Consider the following 16,187-nt stretch of genomic DNA (forward strand, 5'->3'; position numbering starts at 1 on the left):
GAAAGAAATCAGCATTTTCTGTTAAAACGGCACCCACAAAATGACACCCCACGACGCCAGCCTATGTGCAAAGCTCTGCGCTAAGTGCTAGCAGAAAGGTAACACTTTGCAACCAGCCAGTTTTTTGACAGCCAGAAGGAAAAAAAAAAAGACAGGAGAACCAGGTCTGTTTTTCACTGAACCCAACACAAACTTGAAATGCCCCTTTAAGGCACAGAAAATGAGTCTTATTTTGACCACGATTACAACTTTTGACTCGGAGCCTCTCTGTAGCTTGGAGACCGCTGTTCCCTTCAGAGGTAAGTTATAAATTAACCAGCCCTACGTTCCTTCAAGACCAGTAGGTCTCCTGCTCTGAGATGATACGGAATGTTTTTCCCCTGGAATGATGTGTGTCCAGTTAATCATCCTCCCTCCGTCGTCTTTTAACTTCATCTGAACGTGTGGATACACCTGCCGCACCTCCAGCCACGTCAGTGTGACGTGGTTTCAGTGGAAGGACGCGACAGCACTCCAAGCCCTGGAGGGAGACAGAGGGGGCTGCCCGTCCACCGGCCAGCGCAGGTGCCGCCCCCTCCGGGAAGCGCGGGGCGCCCCCAGCACCCAGCTGCTGCCCCTGGGCCCAGGGTGGTGTCGGGGCCCCCTCCGTCTAAACAAGATGCTCTGCTGGAGAGAAACCAAGGGGAAGGCACACGTCTAGACAGACAGCCGGGCAGATGTGTTGATGCTACCACAGGACGTCTGCTTTCAGATACTCTCCAGTGACTTAATCAGAACTTGTAGGAAATGCATTCCCTCAGCAACAGACTACAAATCCAAGTTAGGGGAGTCAAGTCACTCGGCACCCTCAATATTTCTCCCCGTTAATGTAATTCTTTCCTACTCAGTTAAAATGCAGGTGGCACTGGAACGCGACATGGACGGAGCAAAGTGATCCTGAAACCTTTCAGGGGCCATGAAAACAGGGACCAGCACTTTATCTGCAAATCATCCTGCATGAAATGAAGGGCGCGGGTTTATCAGCCAAGTGTACACACCACCTCAGAGCTGAAGGTGAATCTTAGAATTCACAAGCTCCTTTCAAAGGATGCCCATCGGCTGAGCCAACATCATAAATCGGCAGAGTGAGCAGCAAAGGGGCCCCTGAGCACAAGGACATGTGTGGTGAGGACGTCGGACCCCTGAGGCCAAGGCCACGTTTGCCTCTCTCAAGGTATTTCGAATTGAGACTGAGTCTAATTTCCCAAAGTTAAAAAAAAAATTAAGTTTCAGTGATTTTAAACATTCCAAGTCTGCTTCCAAGAGCAAGGGAGCCGTGGTGCTGAGCCGAGGGGAGGCACGAACAGGTCACGCTCGCGCCAAGCTTAACTTCGGGGCGGTGACGCCCAGCTGCCGTGCTCGGGGCCGGCGAGGAACAGGCGCGGTCCAGGCTCAGTGGGGCATCGCCAGCTGCTGGACGCGGCCCGGGACGCGGCCCGGGCAGGCAGGCCGCTTTGATCAAACGCAAAGGCAGCAGCGCAGATCCGCCCCGGGAGCCGCCCTCGATTCTCCAGTTCACTACTTCCCTCACCCGTCCTGTCTGCCCCCCGCGCAGGGCTGTATAAACTCGCACACCCCGAGCTCCTCCAGGGGTAGGAAGGCAGGACATTTCTGCCAGAAGGGGGCCAAAGGGGCTGCGCCCACCGCCCGTCCTGACTGGAACCAGGCGTAAAGGGCTGAGGGCAGGGCAGCGGGGAGGAGGCGTCACTCTTCATCCGGGACCCCGCCGCTGGGACGGCCACCCTGGCTGCGCCGTCTCCTTCCGGGCCGCCTGCTCGCGGGGGGCGTGGAGGTGAACAGCATGCAGGCCTCCAGGTGGCCCCGGTCTCTTTCTGGGTTAATTCTGCACCGTCCACACTGGATTCTAGGACTGGCCGCGTAAAGAGGCCACCTGAGAGAATCTAAAATCCAACAGGCGATGATTTATTCAGTACAAAAACAACGGGGTAAGAGAAAAATGTCCAAGTTTTCTTTCCACTGATTTTATTTATATTTGGTCATTTTCACTCAGAATTCTGCCTGTCGGCTCCTCTTTCAGGATGAGACGTGTGTGTGCGGCTGCATGTGCGCATGATCCTCTAGAAACTTTATTTGGTATAACTTCACATTTTTGGTATATAGAAATAATTTTATTTTCATACAGTAGCACGGGAGACATACAATCATTATTTCCTAGAGTGTGCAATATATATAAATTATTCACACTAAAAAAATTAAGAACAGAAAGCCTCATATGCAGGAGGTATTTAGAAATGTGTACCTAATTCTGAGTCGATGTTTTGACAGTGTTCGTCACCAGCTCTATAAACCTGAATGGACGCGATGATGCACAGTGGGACAAAGGACACACAGGGGTCACTCCAGACACTCAGCTCAGTATACGAGTAACTCGCTCTTCACTTTGGCCATTGGGATTCCAGGTACCGAGGCACATCTGGGTCTGAGAGATGCTTCCAGAAGTACCTTTATGACACTGGCATTTTAACCATTTCTGTTTCTCCTATTCTCCTTTATAGCGAGGGGTCCTCTTCTCTTTAAAAGCAAGAAGGCCTTCAAGTCTGTCTTTTGTTGGAATAGTCTAAGAGAAACAAAACATTGCGTCATCTATGCCGAAAAGTAAAAACAACTGCAAAAGATTAACAAGGCTACCGCGCTTCTAAGGGAACCTAATTAAAAGGCAACCTAAATGGTGACGTCTAGCAGTCAGCTGCACAATGTCAGTTATGGGAGCGTATTTATCATCCTAACTCCAAAACACTTACTGTCCCATTTCAAATATAGTTTAATAAAATTAAGATTTTACTTTTTAGACAATTTTAGGTCCATAAAAAAAACTGAGCAGGAAGTTCAGAGTTCCCATGCACTCCCTCCGGGCCCCCCACTGCTCCCCCTGTTATTAACATCCCACGTTAATGTGGCACATTTCTTACCATTAATGAACCAATATTGATGCAGTATTAGTAATTAAAGTCCATAATTTACATCAGGGTCCACTGTGCCGTATATCCCATGGATTTTGACAAACGCACAATGTCGTGCGCCCACCACTGCAGTACCACAGAGAACAGAGTAGTTTCACTGCCCTAAACGTCCCTGATGCTCCACCGCGTCACCCCTGACTCCCCGCCCCTGTCGTCTTCTCCAGAATGACAAACAGTTGGAATCACATAGTATGCAGCCTCTTAGGACGAAATCCTTCACTAAGCAGCATGCAGTTAAGGTTCCTTCACGTCCTTTCGTGGCAGGATAGCTCTCTCCTCCTACTGATAAGTAACGCCCCACTGTACGGATATACCACAGTTCGCCCATTCACCTAGTTGTTTCCAAGTCTGGCAATTATGAATGAAGCGCTGTAAACACCGGTGTGCAGGCTTTTGTGTGGACATAACTTTTCAACTAATTTGGGTAAATACATAACAGCAAGATCACTAGATCATATGGTGAGACGCAGCTTTGTGAAGAAATGGCCAAATTGTGGCATCTCATTTTTCTTTGTAGATCTTAACGACATATGACGTGGATCGTTTTTTCCTATAGTTATTTGCCATCTGTACATCTGTTTTGGTGAGGTATCTGTTCAGACCTTATCCCCACTTTTTAACGGGTTCTTTTCTCATTGTTGAGTTTTAAAAGTTCTCTGTGTGTCTTAGATACGTCCTTCACCAGGTCTGTTTTACTAAGATTTTTCTCCCAGTCCGTGGCTTGTCTTTTTATTCTCTTCACAGTGTCTTTTGCAGAACAGAAGTTGTTAATTTTAATAAAGTCCAACAACAGATTTTTTTCTTTCATGAATTATACTTTTGGTGTTTTTTATAAAAAGCCATTGCCAAGCTCAAGGTCTCTCAGAATTTCTATGTTATCTTCAAGAAGTTTTATAGTTTTTCATTTCACATTTAGGTCTATGACCCATTTTGAGTTAATTAAAACACATTAAAAATTTATTTATATATATATATATTACTGAAGTATAATCAGTTTATAATATGTCAATTTCTGGTGTACAGCACAACACCTCAGTCATACAGGAAAATACATATATTTGTTTTCATATTCTTTTTCACCATAAATTACTACAAGACATTGAATATGGCTCCCTGGGCTAAATAGTGATTTTGAGTTAATTTTTGTGAAGATTCATTCCTTTTTTTTTTTTGGCAATTGACTGTCCGGCTGCTGCAAATGAAGACAGTCTTCATTTTCAAGACTATCTTTCCTCCACTGAATTGCCTTTACTCCTTTGTCAAAGACCAGTTGCTATTTTTGTATGAATCTACTTCTGGGCTCCCTATTCTGTTCCACTGATCAGTTTGTTTTTTCTTTTGCCAGTACCCACGCTTCCTTGATTACGGCAGCTTTACAGTAAGTCTTGGAGCCAGGTAGTGTCACTTCCCCAATTTTGTTCTTCTTCAATATTGTGCTGGCTAATCTGGGTCTTTGGACTTTCCGTATACACTTTAGGATTGGTTTGCAAATATTAACAAAGTAACTTGCTAGAATTTTTATTGGGATTGCACTGAATCTATGATCAAGTTGGGAAGAAGTGACATCTTAATAATATTGAATCTCATTATCCATGAATATGGGCTTTCTCTCTATTTATTTAAATTATTTCTTTGTAAAGTTATTTCTTTATTAAATTACGTTTTTTTATCAGAGTTTCGCAGTTTTCCCTCCTATAGATCTTGTACATATTTTGTTAGATTTATATCTAAGCATTTTTTTTGTGTGACCTAATATAAATTATGTTGTGTTTTTATTTCAAATCCCAAATTCTTCACTGCTGGTATACAGGGAAGCAACTGACTTTCGTATATTAACCTTGTGTCATGCAATCTTGCTCTGCCTGCTTGTTAGTTACAGTGGGTTTTTGTTGTTGCTGTTGATTCTTTGGGATGTTCTACATGGGTAAGTACATCACTTACAAACAGTTTACGTCTTCCTTCCCAATTCTTGTATCTTTTATTCCTTTTTCTTGTCTTATCGCATTAGCTAGGACTTCTAGTAGATGCTGAAAAGGAGTGATGAGGGGGAACATCCTTGCAATGTTCCTACTCATTAAGTAGAACACCTGTAGGTTTTCTGTAGAAGTTCTTAAAAAGTTGGGGAAATTCCCATCTAGTCATAGTTTGCTGAGAGTTTTTATCATGAATAAGTATTGAATTCTGTCAAATGCTTTTTCTGCTTATTGATACAATCATATGATTTTTCCTGTTTAGCTTGCTGATGCGATGAATTAAATAAATTTTTGAGTGTTGGACCAGACTTGCATATCGGGAAAAAAAATCTCACTTGGTTGTGACATATAATTCTTTTTATACACTGCTGGATTTAGCTTACTAATAGGTACATATATTTATACTTTTTTGGGGGGGGTTGCTAATATTTTGTTGAGGATTTCTATATCTACATTCATGAGAGGTAATGTTCTATAGTTTTCCTTTCTTGTAATGTCTTTAGTTTTGTTATCAGGATAATACTGTCCTCATGGAATAAGTTAGGAAGTGCTCCTTCTGCTTCCAATGTCTGGAAAAGACTACAGAGAATTGGTATAATTTCTTCCTTAAACGTCTGGTAGAATTCACCAATGAAACCACCTGGGCCAGGTGCTTCCTATTTTGGAAGTCTGTTAGTCATTGCTGCAATTTCTTCGACAAACATAGGACTATTCAGATGAGCTATTTCTCCTTTGGTGAATTTTGCTATATTGTGTCTTTCAAGGAATTGATCCATTTCCTCTAGGCTATGAAATTTTTGAGCATATAGTTGTTCACAGCATTCCTTTATTATTGTTTCAATGTCCATGGGATCAGCAGTAATGATCTTTCCTGTATTTCTGATATAATTTTTATCTGCGGCCTTTTTTCCTTGATTAGCCTGACTGGAAACAGTCAATTTTATAGATCTTTATGAAGAACCAATTTTTGGTTTTGTTTTTTATCTATTGTCTATTTTCAATTTCATTGTCTTCTGCTCTGAAGTACTACTGATAGTCTTCTGCTGACTTTGAACTTAATTTGCTCTTCTTTTCCCCACTTTCATTAAGGTAGGAAGTGAGTACTGATTTCAGATCTTTCTTTTCTGACACACGCATTCAATGCTATAAATTTCTCTCGAAGCACTGTTTTTGATGCATTCTCACAAATTTTGATAAGTTGTATTTTCACTTTGATTTAATTCAAAATGTATTTTAATTCCTCCTGAGGCTCCCTCTTTGACACACATGTTATTTAGAAGTGTATCGTTTAGCCTTATTAAAAAGGTTACTTCTCACCATCAGTAGGTGGGATTTTCCATCTATCTCGCTATTACTGACTTCTAGTTTAATTCCACTGTGGTCTGACAGAACACTTTGCATGATTTCTGTTCCCTTACACTTGATAAGGTGTGGCCAGATATGCTTTTAAAATTTTTCTTCAAACTCTGAGGTTGTCCATGTGTAAGAGGCTGGTAATTTAGTTCATCCATGGCATGTGCTCATCAATGACAGGTGGTAATTTATACATACAGACCAGGAGCAGAGTACACTCTGGCTACTGCTCCTAATTTATGATGCTGCCATGCCTAAGTGGGAGCTGACACCATTTCCAATTCTCAGGAAAGGTAGAACAAAATTCTTCTGCTACTTTAGATGTCCTTAAACAAAGTTATATCCTCCATTTAAAAAAAGGATGGAAAAAAGGAAGGGAGGAAGGAAGATCTGTTCCTCTACAGAAAGCCTTATTCATTTGTGTACAAAAAAGAAAACTGTGTACATAGTTGAATGAGTGAACTTTCAGGGTAGGAGGAGAGGCTCAGAACATTGGGAAAAGCCAATGTGTCTCCAACACCAATGTTTCCCAGCAGGCGTGTGCTCACTGCTGCCTTTTTCTCACCTCTCCACGCTGGGGTGAGGGTTCAAGGCCACACCCACAAAATACAACATGAGTCAGAGAGACAGCTACAGCATGAATGCTACTAACTTAATTATTCTAAGAGTTTTCTGAACTACAGAGGCAGGAGTCATCAGCATGGGCAACAGACTCAGTGTAAGAGCTGGCAACAGTCAAATAGCAGAAACAAGTAGTTTTAACTCATCTGTACGGTTCCAGGATAGGCACGAGTGCCACCTCGCTCAGTGACCCACAATGCAGCTGACTTACACGGAGGAAGGGCTGTCCTCACTGAACATGACTGTGTGACATACCTGAGCGTAGCACGCTTCTTCGATGGCTAATCCCGTGACCAGGTCGACCTGAGGATAAAAAGGTACGTCGTTTCAGCAAGAAGCACTCTTAAGAACATGGTGTCCTCAATATACACATAAATCCAAGCTGAATAACCTTGTTCCAAAAGGACACTCTTTCAGTGTAATCGGAAGTATGGCCAGCATGAGAAACTGCAGCCAGGCCGCCTGGGTTCAAATTCTGACCCCAGCACACGGGAGCTGCGAAGCCCGCCTACACAGCTGCAGCCTCAGGGCGGCGGCTCTGAAGAAGGGGCTGATTACAGTAGGTACCAGCTGGGGTTACTGCGAGGGTCGAATGAGTTCTTCCAGGGCAAGTCTTCATAAAGTACAATTTATATATATATGGTCTGCACATAGTGGGGTCATAGCGGGTCTTTGCTATTAATATTGTTACTGCTATGTAAGAATTTAAAAAAAAAAACAATCAAATACTTTGTAAATTAAGAACATGTATTTATTGCTAATGAATTCAACCTCCTTTAATGCTGTGGAGGCCATGAAGATACTGTGGCCTCTGGGTCTGCAAGGAAGAAGTATCTTCCTTCAAAATGCTCAGAATATTCAGAACTTCTTATGATAATAAAAAGCCCAGTGTAAGGGGGAGGGTGGAGCTCGGTGGCAGAGTGCCTGCTTAGCGTGCACAGGGTTCAATCCCTGGTGCCTCCGTTGAGTAAATAAACCTAATTACTGCCCCCTTCCCCCAAATAAATAAAAGTAGTTAGAAAAAAACAAAAGCCCAGTATAAATGGGTACCCCCATCACCCCCTTGCCCTGCCTCCTCCTCCCCCGGCCTGGGGCCTCTGCCCCTTCGGAGCCACCTCTCGGGGGTAACCCGGGGCCCCTACAGGGCTTCTGTGTGTCCTGCTGCAGAAAGCACGCGGAGAACTTAAAGATGGTCTCCATCTTTAGGAGGAGCTTTGAGTCAGGAAGCTCTCCTTGGGACAGTACTTGATACTGGTGCTGAGAATACACAGAATGCCCCTTTCCTTTGGTTTTCTGTGAACTACTAGCCAGTAAACCGCTCCATGAACTCAATGGCAAAATCAGCGGGCATCAGTGAGATAAATGAATTCCAGGACTATGATCCTGAAGCAAAACAGCTATACGCGGAACGAAATCAGTGATGCAGCGAGAAGGAGCCTCAGACACTCTCAGTAGCAGCTGCAGTGAAACAGCTCTACCTCAGACTATTAACAAAATAATGGTTCACGCCAGTTAAATCTCCACCACCTATTCCAACAAAAACCCCAAGCCTAAGGCACTCACCTCCATCCCTTGATTAATTGCTAACTTTGCCACTCTCATTGCAACAGGGCCCTAAAATGCAAACAGGTTTTAATTATTATTTATGCAAATCATGTTGTACATCTCAGTAAAATTCAGGAATTCCCTTTGCTGGATCCATGGCATAAAAGCACCAGTGGTTGTAAGACAGTGGATGGAAGTTTTATTTTCGGAGATTTGCAAGGTCTTAAGGAAACAGCAGTGGTCACATTCTGTTGCAGCAGCAGGTGACCCGGAGCCCACAGCACGCTGTGACACAGAAAACTGCATGCAGATGGTGTGTGTCCAGCAGAGGGCTTTTCCCTGTTCAGCAAATCTCCTTACAAGTTAAGCAGGAAAGAGGAGATAAAGAGCTTGGCACCACACCCATCAGTGTACGACAGAAGCCGGCGAAGGGGCTGACCTACTGACTAACGAGGGGCTCAGGCAGCATCCGTTTCGGGCACTGGATCTGATCTTTCTTCCCTGGGCATCAGTAACCAACCACGATGACAACACCTTATTAAGACGTGTCCTCCCACAGCACACAAACGCTCAAGGTCCAAATAGGTCCTTCAGGACGTGTGAGGGTCACAGAGGGAAAAACTGGAAGTCCTCTGTGAGGAGGGACACATTACTTTTGTCTTAGAAAACCGCCATCCTCCAGATGGAATCCGGTTATTTGATCACATTTTAAATTCCTAAAAGTTGTTTACGGGTGATGAATCAGAATTCAATGGCATATTTTAAAGTGTCTTTTGAATTAAAATGCAAGAGGCTGTAAATAAGAAACACAGCAAAGGACTCCAGGAAGTGAATGGATAAATGCACAGCAGCAGGAAAAAAACGCCTTTCGTCCCTGTTCGGGGGTTTTGGTTATCAATTTTAGCCTACCCAAATCCTCTTCCTAAATCACGTGCTGAAAAACCTTTCTCAGAGGCGGCAATCTCCTGAGGCTTAGGCAACGATCTTAATTAGAATTCTTCCAAATGTGATCTGTATGTTTGTATGTATGGTCTACACTGCCATTTGTTTGTTGGTTTGTTTTTAAGACCATCAATTCAGGTTTGTAAACAGAGTGCTCCTCTCAATGGGAATCTTATCCATTCACTTTTATCACCAGCTGACCCAGACAGGGTGCTTGCCATGTGCACACACAGCCCCAGGCCCCTCGTTAAAATGGAGATGAAGATTCGGGGGTCAGGGAGGGGCCTGGGGAGTCCGTACATCTAACATGCCCCCCCCAAACTGCTAGTGCACAGACCACACGTAGCAAGGTTTAGAAATTTGGAAAAGCAGAATGATGAAGATGCTATTAAATATAATGTTTATTTGATTAACTTCCCTTTCAAAATATAAAACCAGTGCCTCTTCTACATGTACAAACCTTTTTTCTCAGAGAGGAAAATGGAAGTAACATATGATGCCAGAATCACCTAGAAACATTAATTTTACAGAAGCTTTCTAATTATTTGAAAGAGTAATCATTCAGAAACAAACCCTGTAAAAACAAAGATTATTCCACTTCAAATGCTGTTTTGTAATTTTTGCATAGAGTTTCGCAGTTACACATTTTCCGAAGTCATCTGACATTTCCCTTCACCTGGGGAAAAGTTAATTTTAGCAGTGAACGTCCTCAGAGGCACGGCCCTCAGAGGACAGGGGCGACGAGCACAGCCTGGCTCACCACGTGGCGCGGCTAGATGTCAGGTTGGAGGTGGGGGGGCTCGCAGGCGGGTTGAGCTGTGGGTGGTGGCGGCATTAATGGCACGGCTGTCACAGGAGAAAGGGCCAGTTCCCAGGGGTGAGGTAAGGAATGTGAACCACAGAGATGCCAAGGGGCTAATGAGCCACTTGGGTGGGGATCCGGAACGCTCACATCCAAGGCCCAGGGGAGGCTGCGAGTCTCGGAACCAGAATTATGCCACAACGTGTCTTAAATACACCCCTTTATGTCAGCTGAAACGTGCACTGCTCGTACATTCTTAAGCCAAAGGAAGTCATTAAACCTTACAGAGTTGAACTGTTACTTCTACTGACATTTGCATCTTTAATCTCTCTTTAGGTAGATGTTTCCTTAATATTTTGAAGAAATATTAATACCACAGTTACAGTGAGAGCTTTTTTTTCCCCTTAAAATAGTGAAAGTCGAATTGCGCTCTACACTGGAAATTGACACACCATTGTAAACTGACTACAACTCAATAAAATAAAACTTAAAAAAATAGCAGACGTCTTTTTATTTGCCCTCTCTCCACCAAGTCAGAGTATAAGGCTCCGTACTACCTCCTAATGAGGCATACACTATTTATGGGTCCCACCTTAGCAGAGCTTACAGCTCAAGCACGGGCTGAGAAGGGCTGACACCTCGCATCAGCGCCAGGCAGCGTGGTTTTAGAAGCCAACAAATGCGAGGCCCCGGCCGGCAGCTCTCAGGGGGCAGGTATGTCACAGCAGACCTGGCCTCTGACAACAAAGAACTCCCAGACCGCCTTCTAAAACTGGACGCAAACCTCCGAACAAACGTGGGAGGTGGGAGGGTGTATGCATTTTTCTAGAGAGAGATTTCATGAGACTCCCAGAAGGACCCACGGCCCCAAAACACGGTACAAAACCTGTTTGAATTACAGAGGATGTAATTTTGACCCCAGAAATGCTTAGGGGGTTATGGAACGTTATACTCCATCAGGAGTAAACACAAGCCACTAATTGTTTATACAGCGAAACTCGCTTAATCCAGGATTTCAGAAGGAAAGATTTGAAAAACACTCCTGAAAGAGTGAGAGACCCAAGAAAGCACCGAAACGGGACCCTCGGCGCGCGGCGGCTGCTGTCACTCCCGTGGACTCGGACCTGCGCGCAGGCGCGGCGCGTCCCAGGGGCGGAGGCGTAATCGCGGGGGAGCGCGTGGCGCACACGGAGCTAAAGCGACGCCGGCGTCCCCGCAAAGCCAGCCGCGGGAAGACAGACAACTGGTGCGTTCGGGCGGGGCGGGCCACGCTAAGGGGTCTCGGCGGAAGCTCGCTGGGCTTAGCCGACTGTGGGCTCCTAACGTACCTGTGTTTCAGTGCGTTTCAGCTCGGGGGGGGGGGGCGCGGCGTGACGGCCCATCACTGCTTCTCTTCACGCGCACAGCTCAGGTCAGACGGGCCTCGCTGGGGACCAACGCGCGCTGCTCGGAGGCTCTGTCGCGTGGTAACGTGCGTCAACTACACTGTCAGCGTCCGGCTACCGCAGGGGCCTCAGAGTCCCTTCAAATCTCAATTTTAATTCCGAAGGCTCCTGATACTAACCCAGTCTGCGGTCTCTAGTTTCACAGCCACCATGAACCTCTCTACTTGGAAAGCAAACCCAGGGGTGCGAGATGATTGTTGGTCTTGTCAACTTGCTCTAAAGTTATTTAAAAAGACAGAGATAGAAAAGAAAACAAGGAAATGTAATTAAAATACCTGAGGTAAAAACTCCCTTGCCAGGTCCAAGGCCTTTCTGTAGGCAGCGTCCCCCTCCTGGTTCTGTTCCAGAACGTGGCTGATCAAGCCCACTGCTTTGGCTTCCTGGCCATCGAGCACACGGGCAGAGAAGATGAGCTCTTTGGCCAAGGACATCCCAATGGCACGTGGCAGTCGCTGCGTCCCCCCTGCAGGGCGGATGGGAGAGAAAACGGAGGCAGCGATCTGATACCCATTACTGTGAACATTTCAATGTTTCCTTTCTTCTTTTAAAAAAATAAACCAGGGCCGGAAGCTTGTACGTCAAAGTAACTGGGAAACGACTTCAAAACCGAATCTAATTTCTTGGCTTATAAAATTACTAACACCCAAAAAGCACGTTAAGAATCGGATCATTACTAAGTGATTCTGACGCCGGCCATTCCTTGCAACACAGTAACAGTGTCTTCCTGAATCCCATCCACCATCATTATCATGTCAGGAACCAAAAGATGCCCCAGCACCAGGGGGGCAAGCTTTTCTCTCCCTTGGCCCCCTCACCAGAGGAATGACAGGTCCACCAAGCCTAGTATTTCTCTCTCTGTTTAGATAAAACAGCAAATTCTGAGAAATCTAACTCGTGTGCTTTTTAAAGACTCATTTATGGTAAATGAACTGTGAACTAATTTTACTTTAATGAAAATTAGGAGAAAAAAAAAAAAACACCAGATAATTACTCATGAAAATAGGCTTTGTCTGGGGGTTTTATTCTTCACTGCAAGTACTAATCGTCCACTGACGCCCTGATCCATTAGGGCCATCTGTCAGCATCTTTGAGTGACGTGCCTGGGACCTCGTTCAATGGAAAGCTGGACCAAAGCAGGGAATACTCTTATTGGCAGCTTCAATTCCTGCCAATAAGAATATGAAAACAGCTGCAGATCTCAAGTCTTATCTTTAAATCTTAAAGTGGCGGCTGGGCGGCCCAGGAGGCCGAGGAAAGGCCGACTGCTAAGACTCAGAGGAGAAAAAGAAAAAGCAAACTGATGGCCTGTAACCTGACTGAGCTCACAGTGTTTCTGTGACCCATAAAGTTTTTTATCTTATTTTTTTACTGAAGTATAGTCAGTTTACAATGTTGTGTCAATTTCTGGTGCACAGCACAATGCTCCAGTCACACATGAATATACATATATTCATTTTCAGATTCTTTTCACCATGAGCTACTACAAGATATTGAATATAGTTCCCTGTACTGTACAGTATAAACTTGTTTATCTGTTTTATATATACCAGTCAGTATCTGCAAATCTCGAACTCCCAATTTATCCCTTCCCACCCACTTCCCCACTGGTAACCATAAGTTTGTTTCCTGTGTCTGTGAGTCTGTTTCTGTTTTATAAATAAGTTCATTTGCCTTTTTTTTTTTTTAGAGTCCACATATAAGGGATACCATATGGTATTTTTCTTTCTCTTTCTGGCTTACTTCACTTAGAATGACAGCCTCCAGGTCCATCCATGTTGCTGCAAATGGCATTATTTTATTATTTTTATGGCTGAGTAGTATTCCATTGTATAAATATACCACAGCTTCTTTATCCAGTCATCTGTCGATGGACGTTTAGGTTGTTTCCATATTTTGGCTATTGTAAATAGTGCTGCTATGAACACTGGGGTGCATGTATCTTTTTGAATTAAGGTTCCCTCTGGATACATGTCCAGGAGTGGGATTGCTGGATGAAGTTTAAACTTTTTTTTTCTACATTAGTTATCAACATTTAAAAAGAGGGTAGCCGATTTCTTATAAAAACCAATTTCCACCCGCAGCTGTTCCTTTTAGATGCAGTGGACTCTAGTTGGCCACAACCTCCTCCATTCTCTATGACTCCAACACTTTAGAGATTGAGAAGTTTTGATTTCCTTTAAGCAACTTTCAAAGGAAGGCAAAATCTTTTCTTTTTCACATCTCAGTCAAAAGTAGGGGAGACAAGTTTCAAGAAAGCGTATTTCCCTTCAGTAATTAAGTATATTCCTACATGTTTGACAAAGAAAGATGCCAGCATTGGAAGAGCATAGCTTACGATGCTGTGATTCAAAAACCATGTTGAGAAGCATGCCCGTGTTTTAAAATATAGGTGATTAAACAAAGAGACAAACAAACATACCTCAAAAGGACTGACATTTTTGAACAGGGATTGCCATTAACCATAAATAAGGACCACTTCTGTAAAGTGCAGTTCTATATTAAGTGTTTACACTGCCCGAGTAGTTAGAGATGATAAGTTTATAGGTATTTTATGTAACATGACAAAAAAATGTGTATCTAAAAAAAAAAATGAAGTGCTGACAAATTTAAATCAAACTGCAAACAATGATGTTCAGTGTGGTGAAGATCGGGGCTGAGAGCTTACAGGATAAGCTGCATGAAAGAGAAATTATTTATGGTGTTTCCAAAGGCAGCTGATTAGAACAGGGATGTAAATGGTACAAACCAGGAGCTGTATTTGCTCGAGGAACTGATGAGAATTTTCATGAGACGAAAGAACCTGCGGGTAAGAGTAGTCGTGATGAGCACATTAGCAAATGATCCTTTGCTGGGTCCTGTGAACAGTTTAGGGGAGATTGGTCAAAACTAACAATGTGACCCTCAACGGTCATTCTTAGTGCTTTTATGCAGCTGAAACTCAATATTTTGCAAGTCCACATAGCTTAAGCCCATTCATCATGTTATTCTGTTTACAGTATGATTCTCCAGGAATGAAGATTTTGTAAAAATTTAACAAAGGGAACAGTTGTGAAACTAACACGACGAAAACAGAGCCAGATGGCACAAAACGCTAAGCTTTGCTCGGTGAAATGGATACGTAACCCGTCTGCCTGCCGAAGGACATGACGTGAGGCTGAGAGGCAAGGGGCTGAAGAAGAGGCACTTCTGTTCTGTTGAAAACGGCCCATCACAGCATCCAAGGGAAGATGCACAACTTGGCTCATCAACTAACACTGAATCCAAGACTCGGCTTTTTGGGTTGACATCATGAACTACCCACTCTAGGGACCTCGTGCTAAGCACAGTCACACAGTGTTTGTCCTTTTGTGGCTGGCCTTCTTCACTTAGCATAAAGTCTTCAAGGTCCATCTCTATCGTAGCATGCGTCAGAATTTCATTCCTTTGTAAGGCTGCATAATACTGCATTGTATGAATACGCTATGTTTTGTTTATTCATTCGCCTGTTGATGGACACTTGGGTTGCTTCCACCTTTTGGCTATGATGAATAATGCTGTTATGACTATGTGTGTAGAAATTTCTCCTCAAGGCCCTGCTTTCAATTTCAACTCTTTTGAGTAAATATCCAGAAGCTGGATTGCTGGAACATGTAATAAACCCTTGTTTAATTTTCTGAGGAACAGCCATGCTGTTGTTCACAGCAGCGGCACCATTCTACATTCCCGCCAGCAGGGCACAAGTGCTCCAATTTCTCCACATTCTCGCCAACACTTGTCATTTTCTGCTTTTTCTTGGGGGGGGGGGTTGATGATGGCGATCCTAACAGGTGTGAAACGGTTATCTCACTGCAGGTTTTGATTTGTGCTGCCCTAACAACTAGTGATGTTGAGCAACCTTTCATGTATCTTCCTGGAGAAAAGTCCACTTAAGTCCTTTGCCCATTTCTCACTCGGGTTGTTCTGTTGCTGAGTTGTGCGAGTTACAGACATTTTCTCCCAGTCCTTGGGCTGCCTTTTCACTCTGTTGATAGTAGCCTTGGATGCACGCAAGTTTTTAATTTTGATGAAATCCAATTTATCTATTTTTTTCTTTTGCTGCCTTTGCATTTGGTGTTGTAGCCAAGAAATCGCCAAATCCAATGCCGTAAGTTTTTCCTGTTTTCTTCTGAGGGTTTTGTAGTTTCAACTCTTACACTAAGGTATTTGACCCATTTCGAGGTAACTGTTGTACGTGGTGTATGGTGAGGGTCCAACTTCATTCTTTTGTGGGTAGAAATTGTTTCCCCCACACTACGTCAAAAGGCGCATTCTTGAACACTTACACAAGTATGTGATTTAATTTGCTCATTCTTACCAAAACTTTATCTTTAGGAAACCTGTTTGGTAAGAAATGATCGGGCCCGCTTTCATATGCAGCAGTCAGTCTGCCGAAATCAAAGGCTGACAGTCACAACTACTATTTTTACATTTAAGGAATTAGAGGTAACTGACCCCCTACCATCCCCGG

General features: G+C 43.9%; 1 protein-coding gene across 10 annotated transcripts in view; it reads right to left on the reverse strand.

Annotated features, from left to right (window-relative positions):
• Positions 1-2,005: 2,005 nt before the first annotated feature.
• AUH (AU RNA binding methylglutaconyl-CoA hydratase) overlaps positions 2,006-16,187 on the reverse strand; it is a 144,962-nt gene continuing 130,780 nt past the window's right edge. For 6 of the 10 annotated variants that reach the window (XM_064482445.1, XM_064482446.1, XM_064482443.1 and 3 more), the window contains 4 exons: positions 11,977-12,164; positions 8,531-8,581; positions 7,223-7,270; positions 2,006-2,617 (listed from right to left, as the gene is read on the reverse strand). In XM_064482445.1, coding sequence (XP_064338515.1) covers positions 2,540-2,617; positions 7,223-7,270; positions 8,531-8,581; positions 11,977-12,164 — 365 coding nt within the window. In that variant the 3' untranslated portion in view covers positions 2,006-2,539. Of the gene's footprint in view, positions 2,618-7,222; positions 7,271-8,530; positions 8,582-11,976; positions 12,165-16,187 lie in introns of those variants that run through there. The other 4 variants (XM_064482442.1, XR_010379186.1, XR_010379185.1 and 1 more) reach the window with 4 other exon arrangements.

Source organism: Camelus dromedarius, chromosome 36, assembly GCF_036321535.1.
Source record: "Camelus dromedarius isolate mCamDro1 chromosome 36, mCamDro1.pat, whole genome shotgun sequence".
Taxonomy (NCBI): Eukaryota; Metazoa; Chordata; class Mammalia; order Artiodactyla; family Camelidae; genus Camelus; species Camelus dromedarius.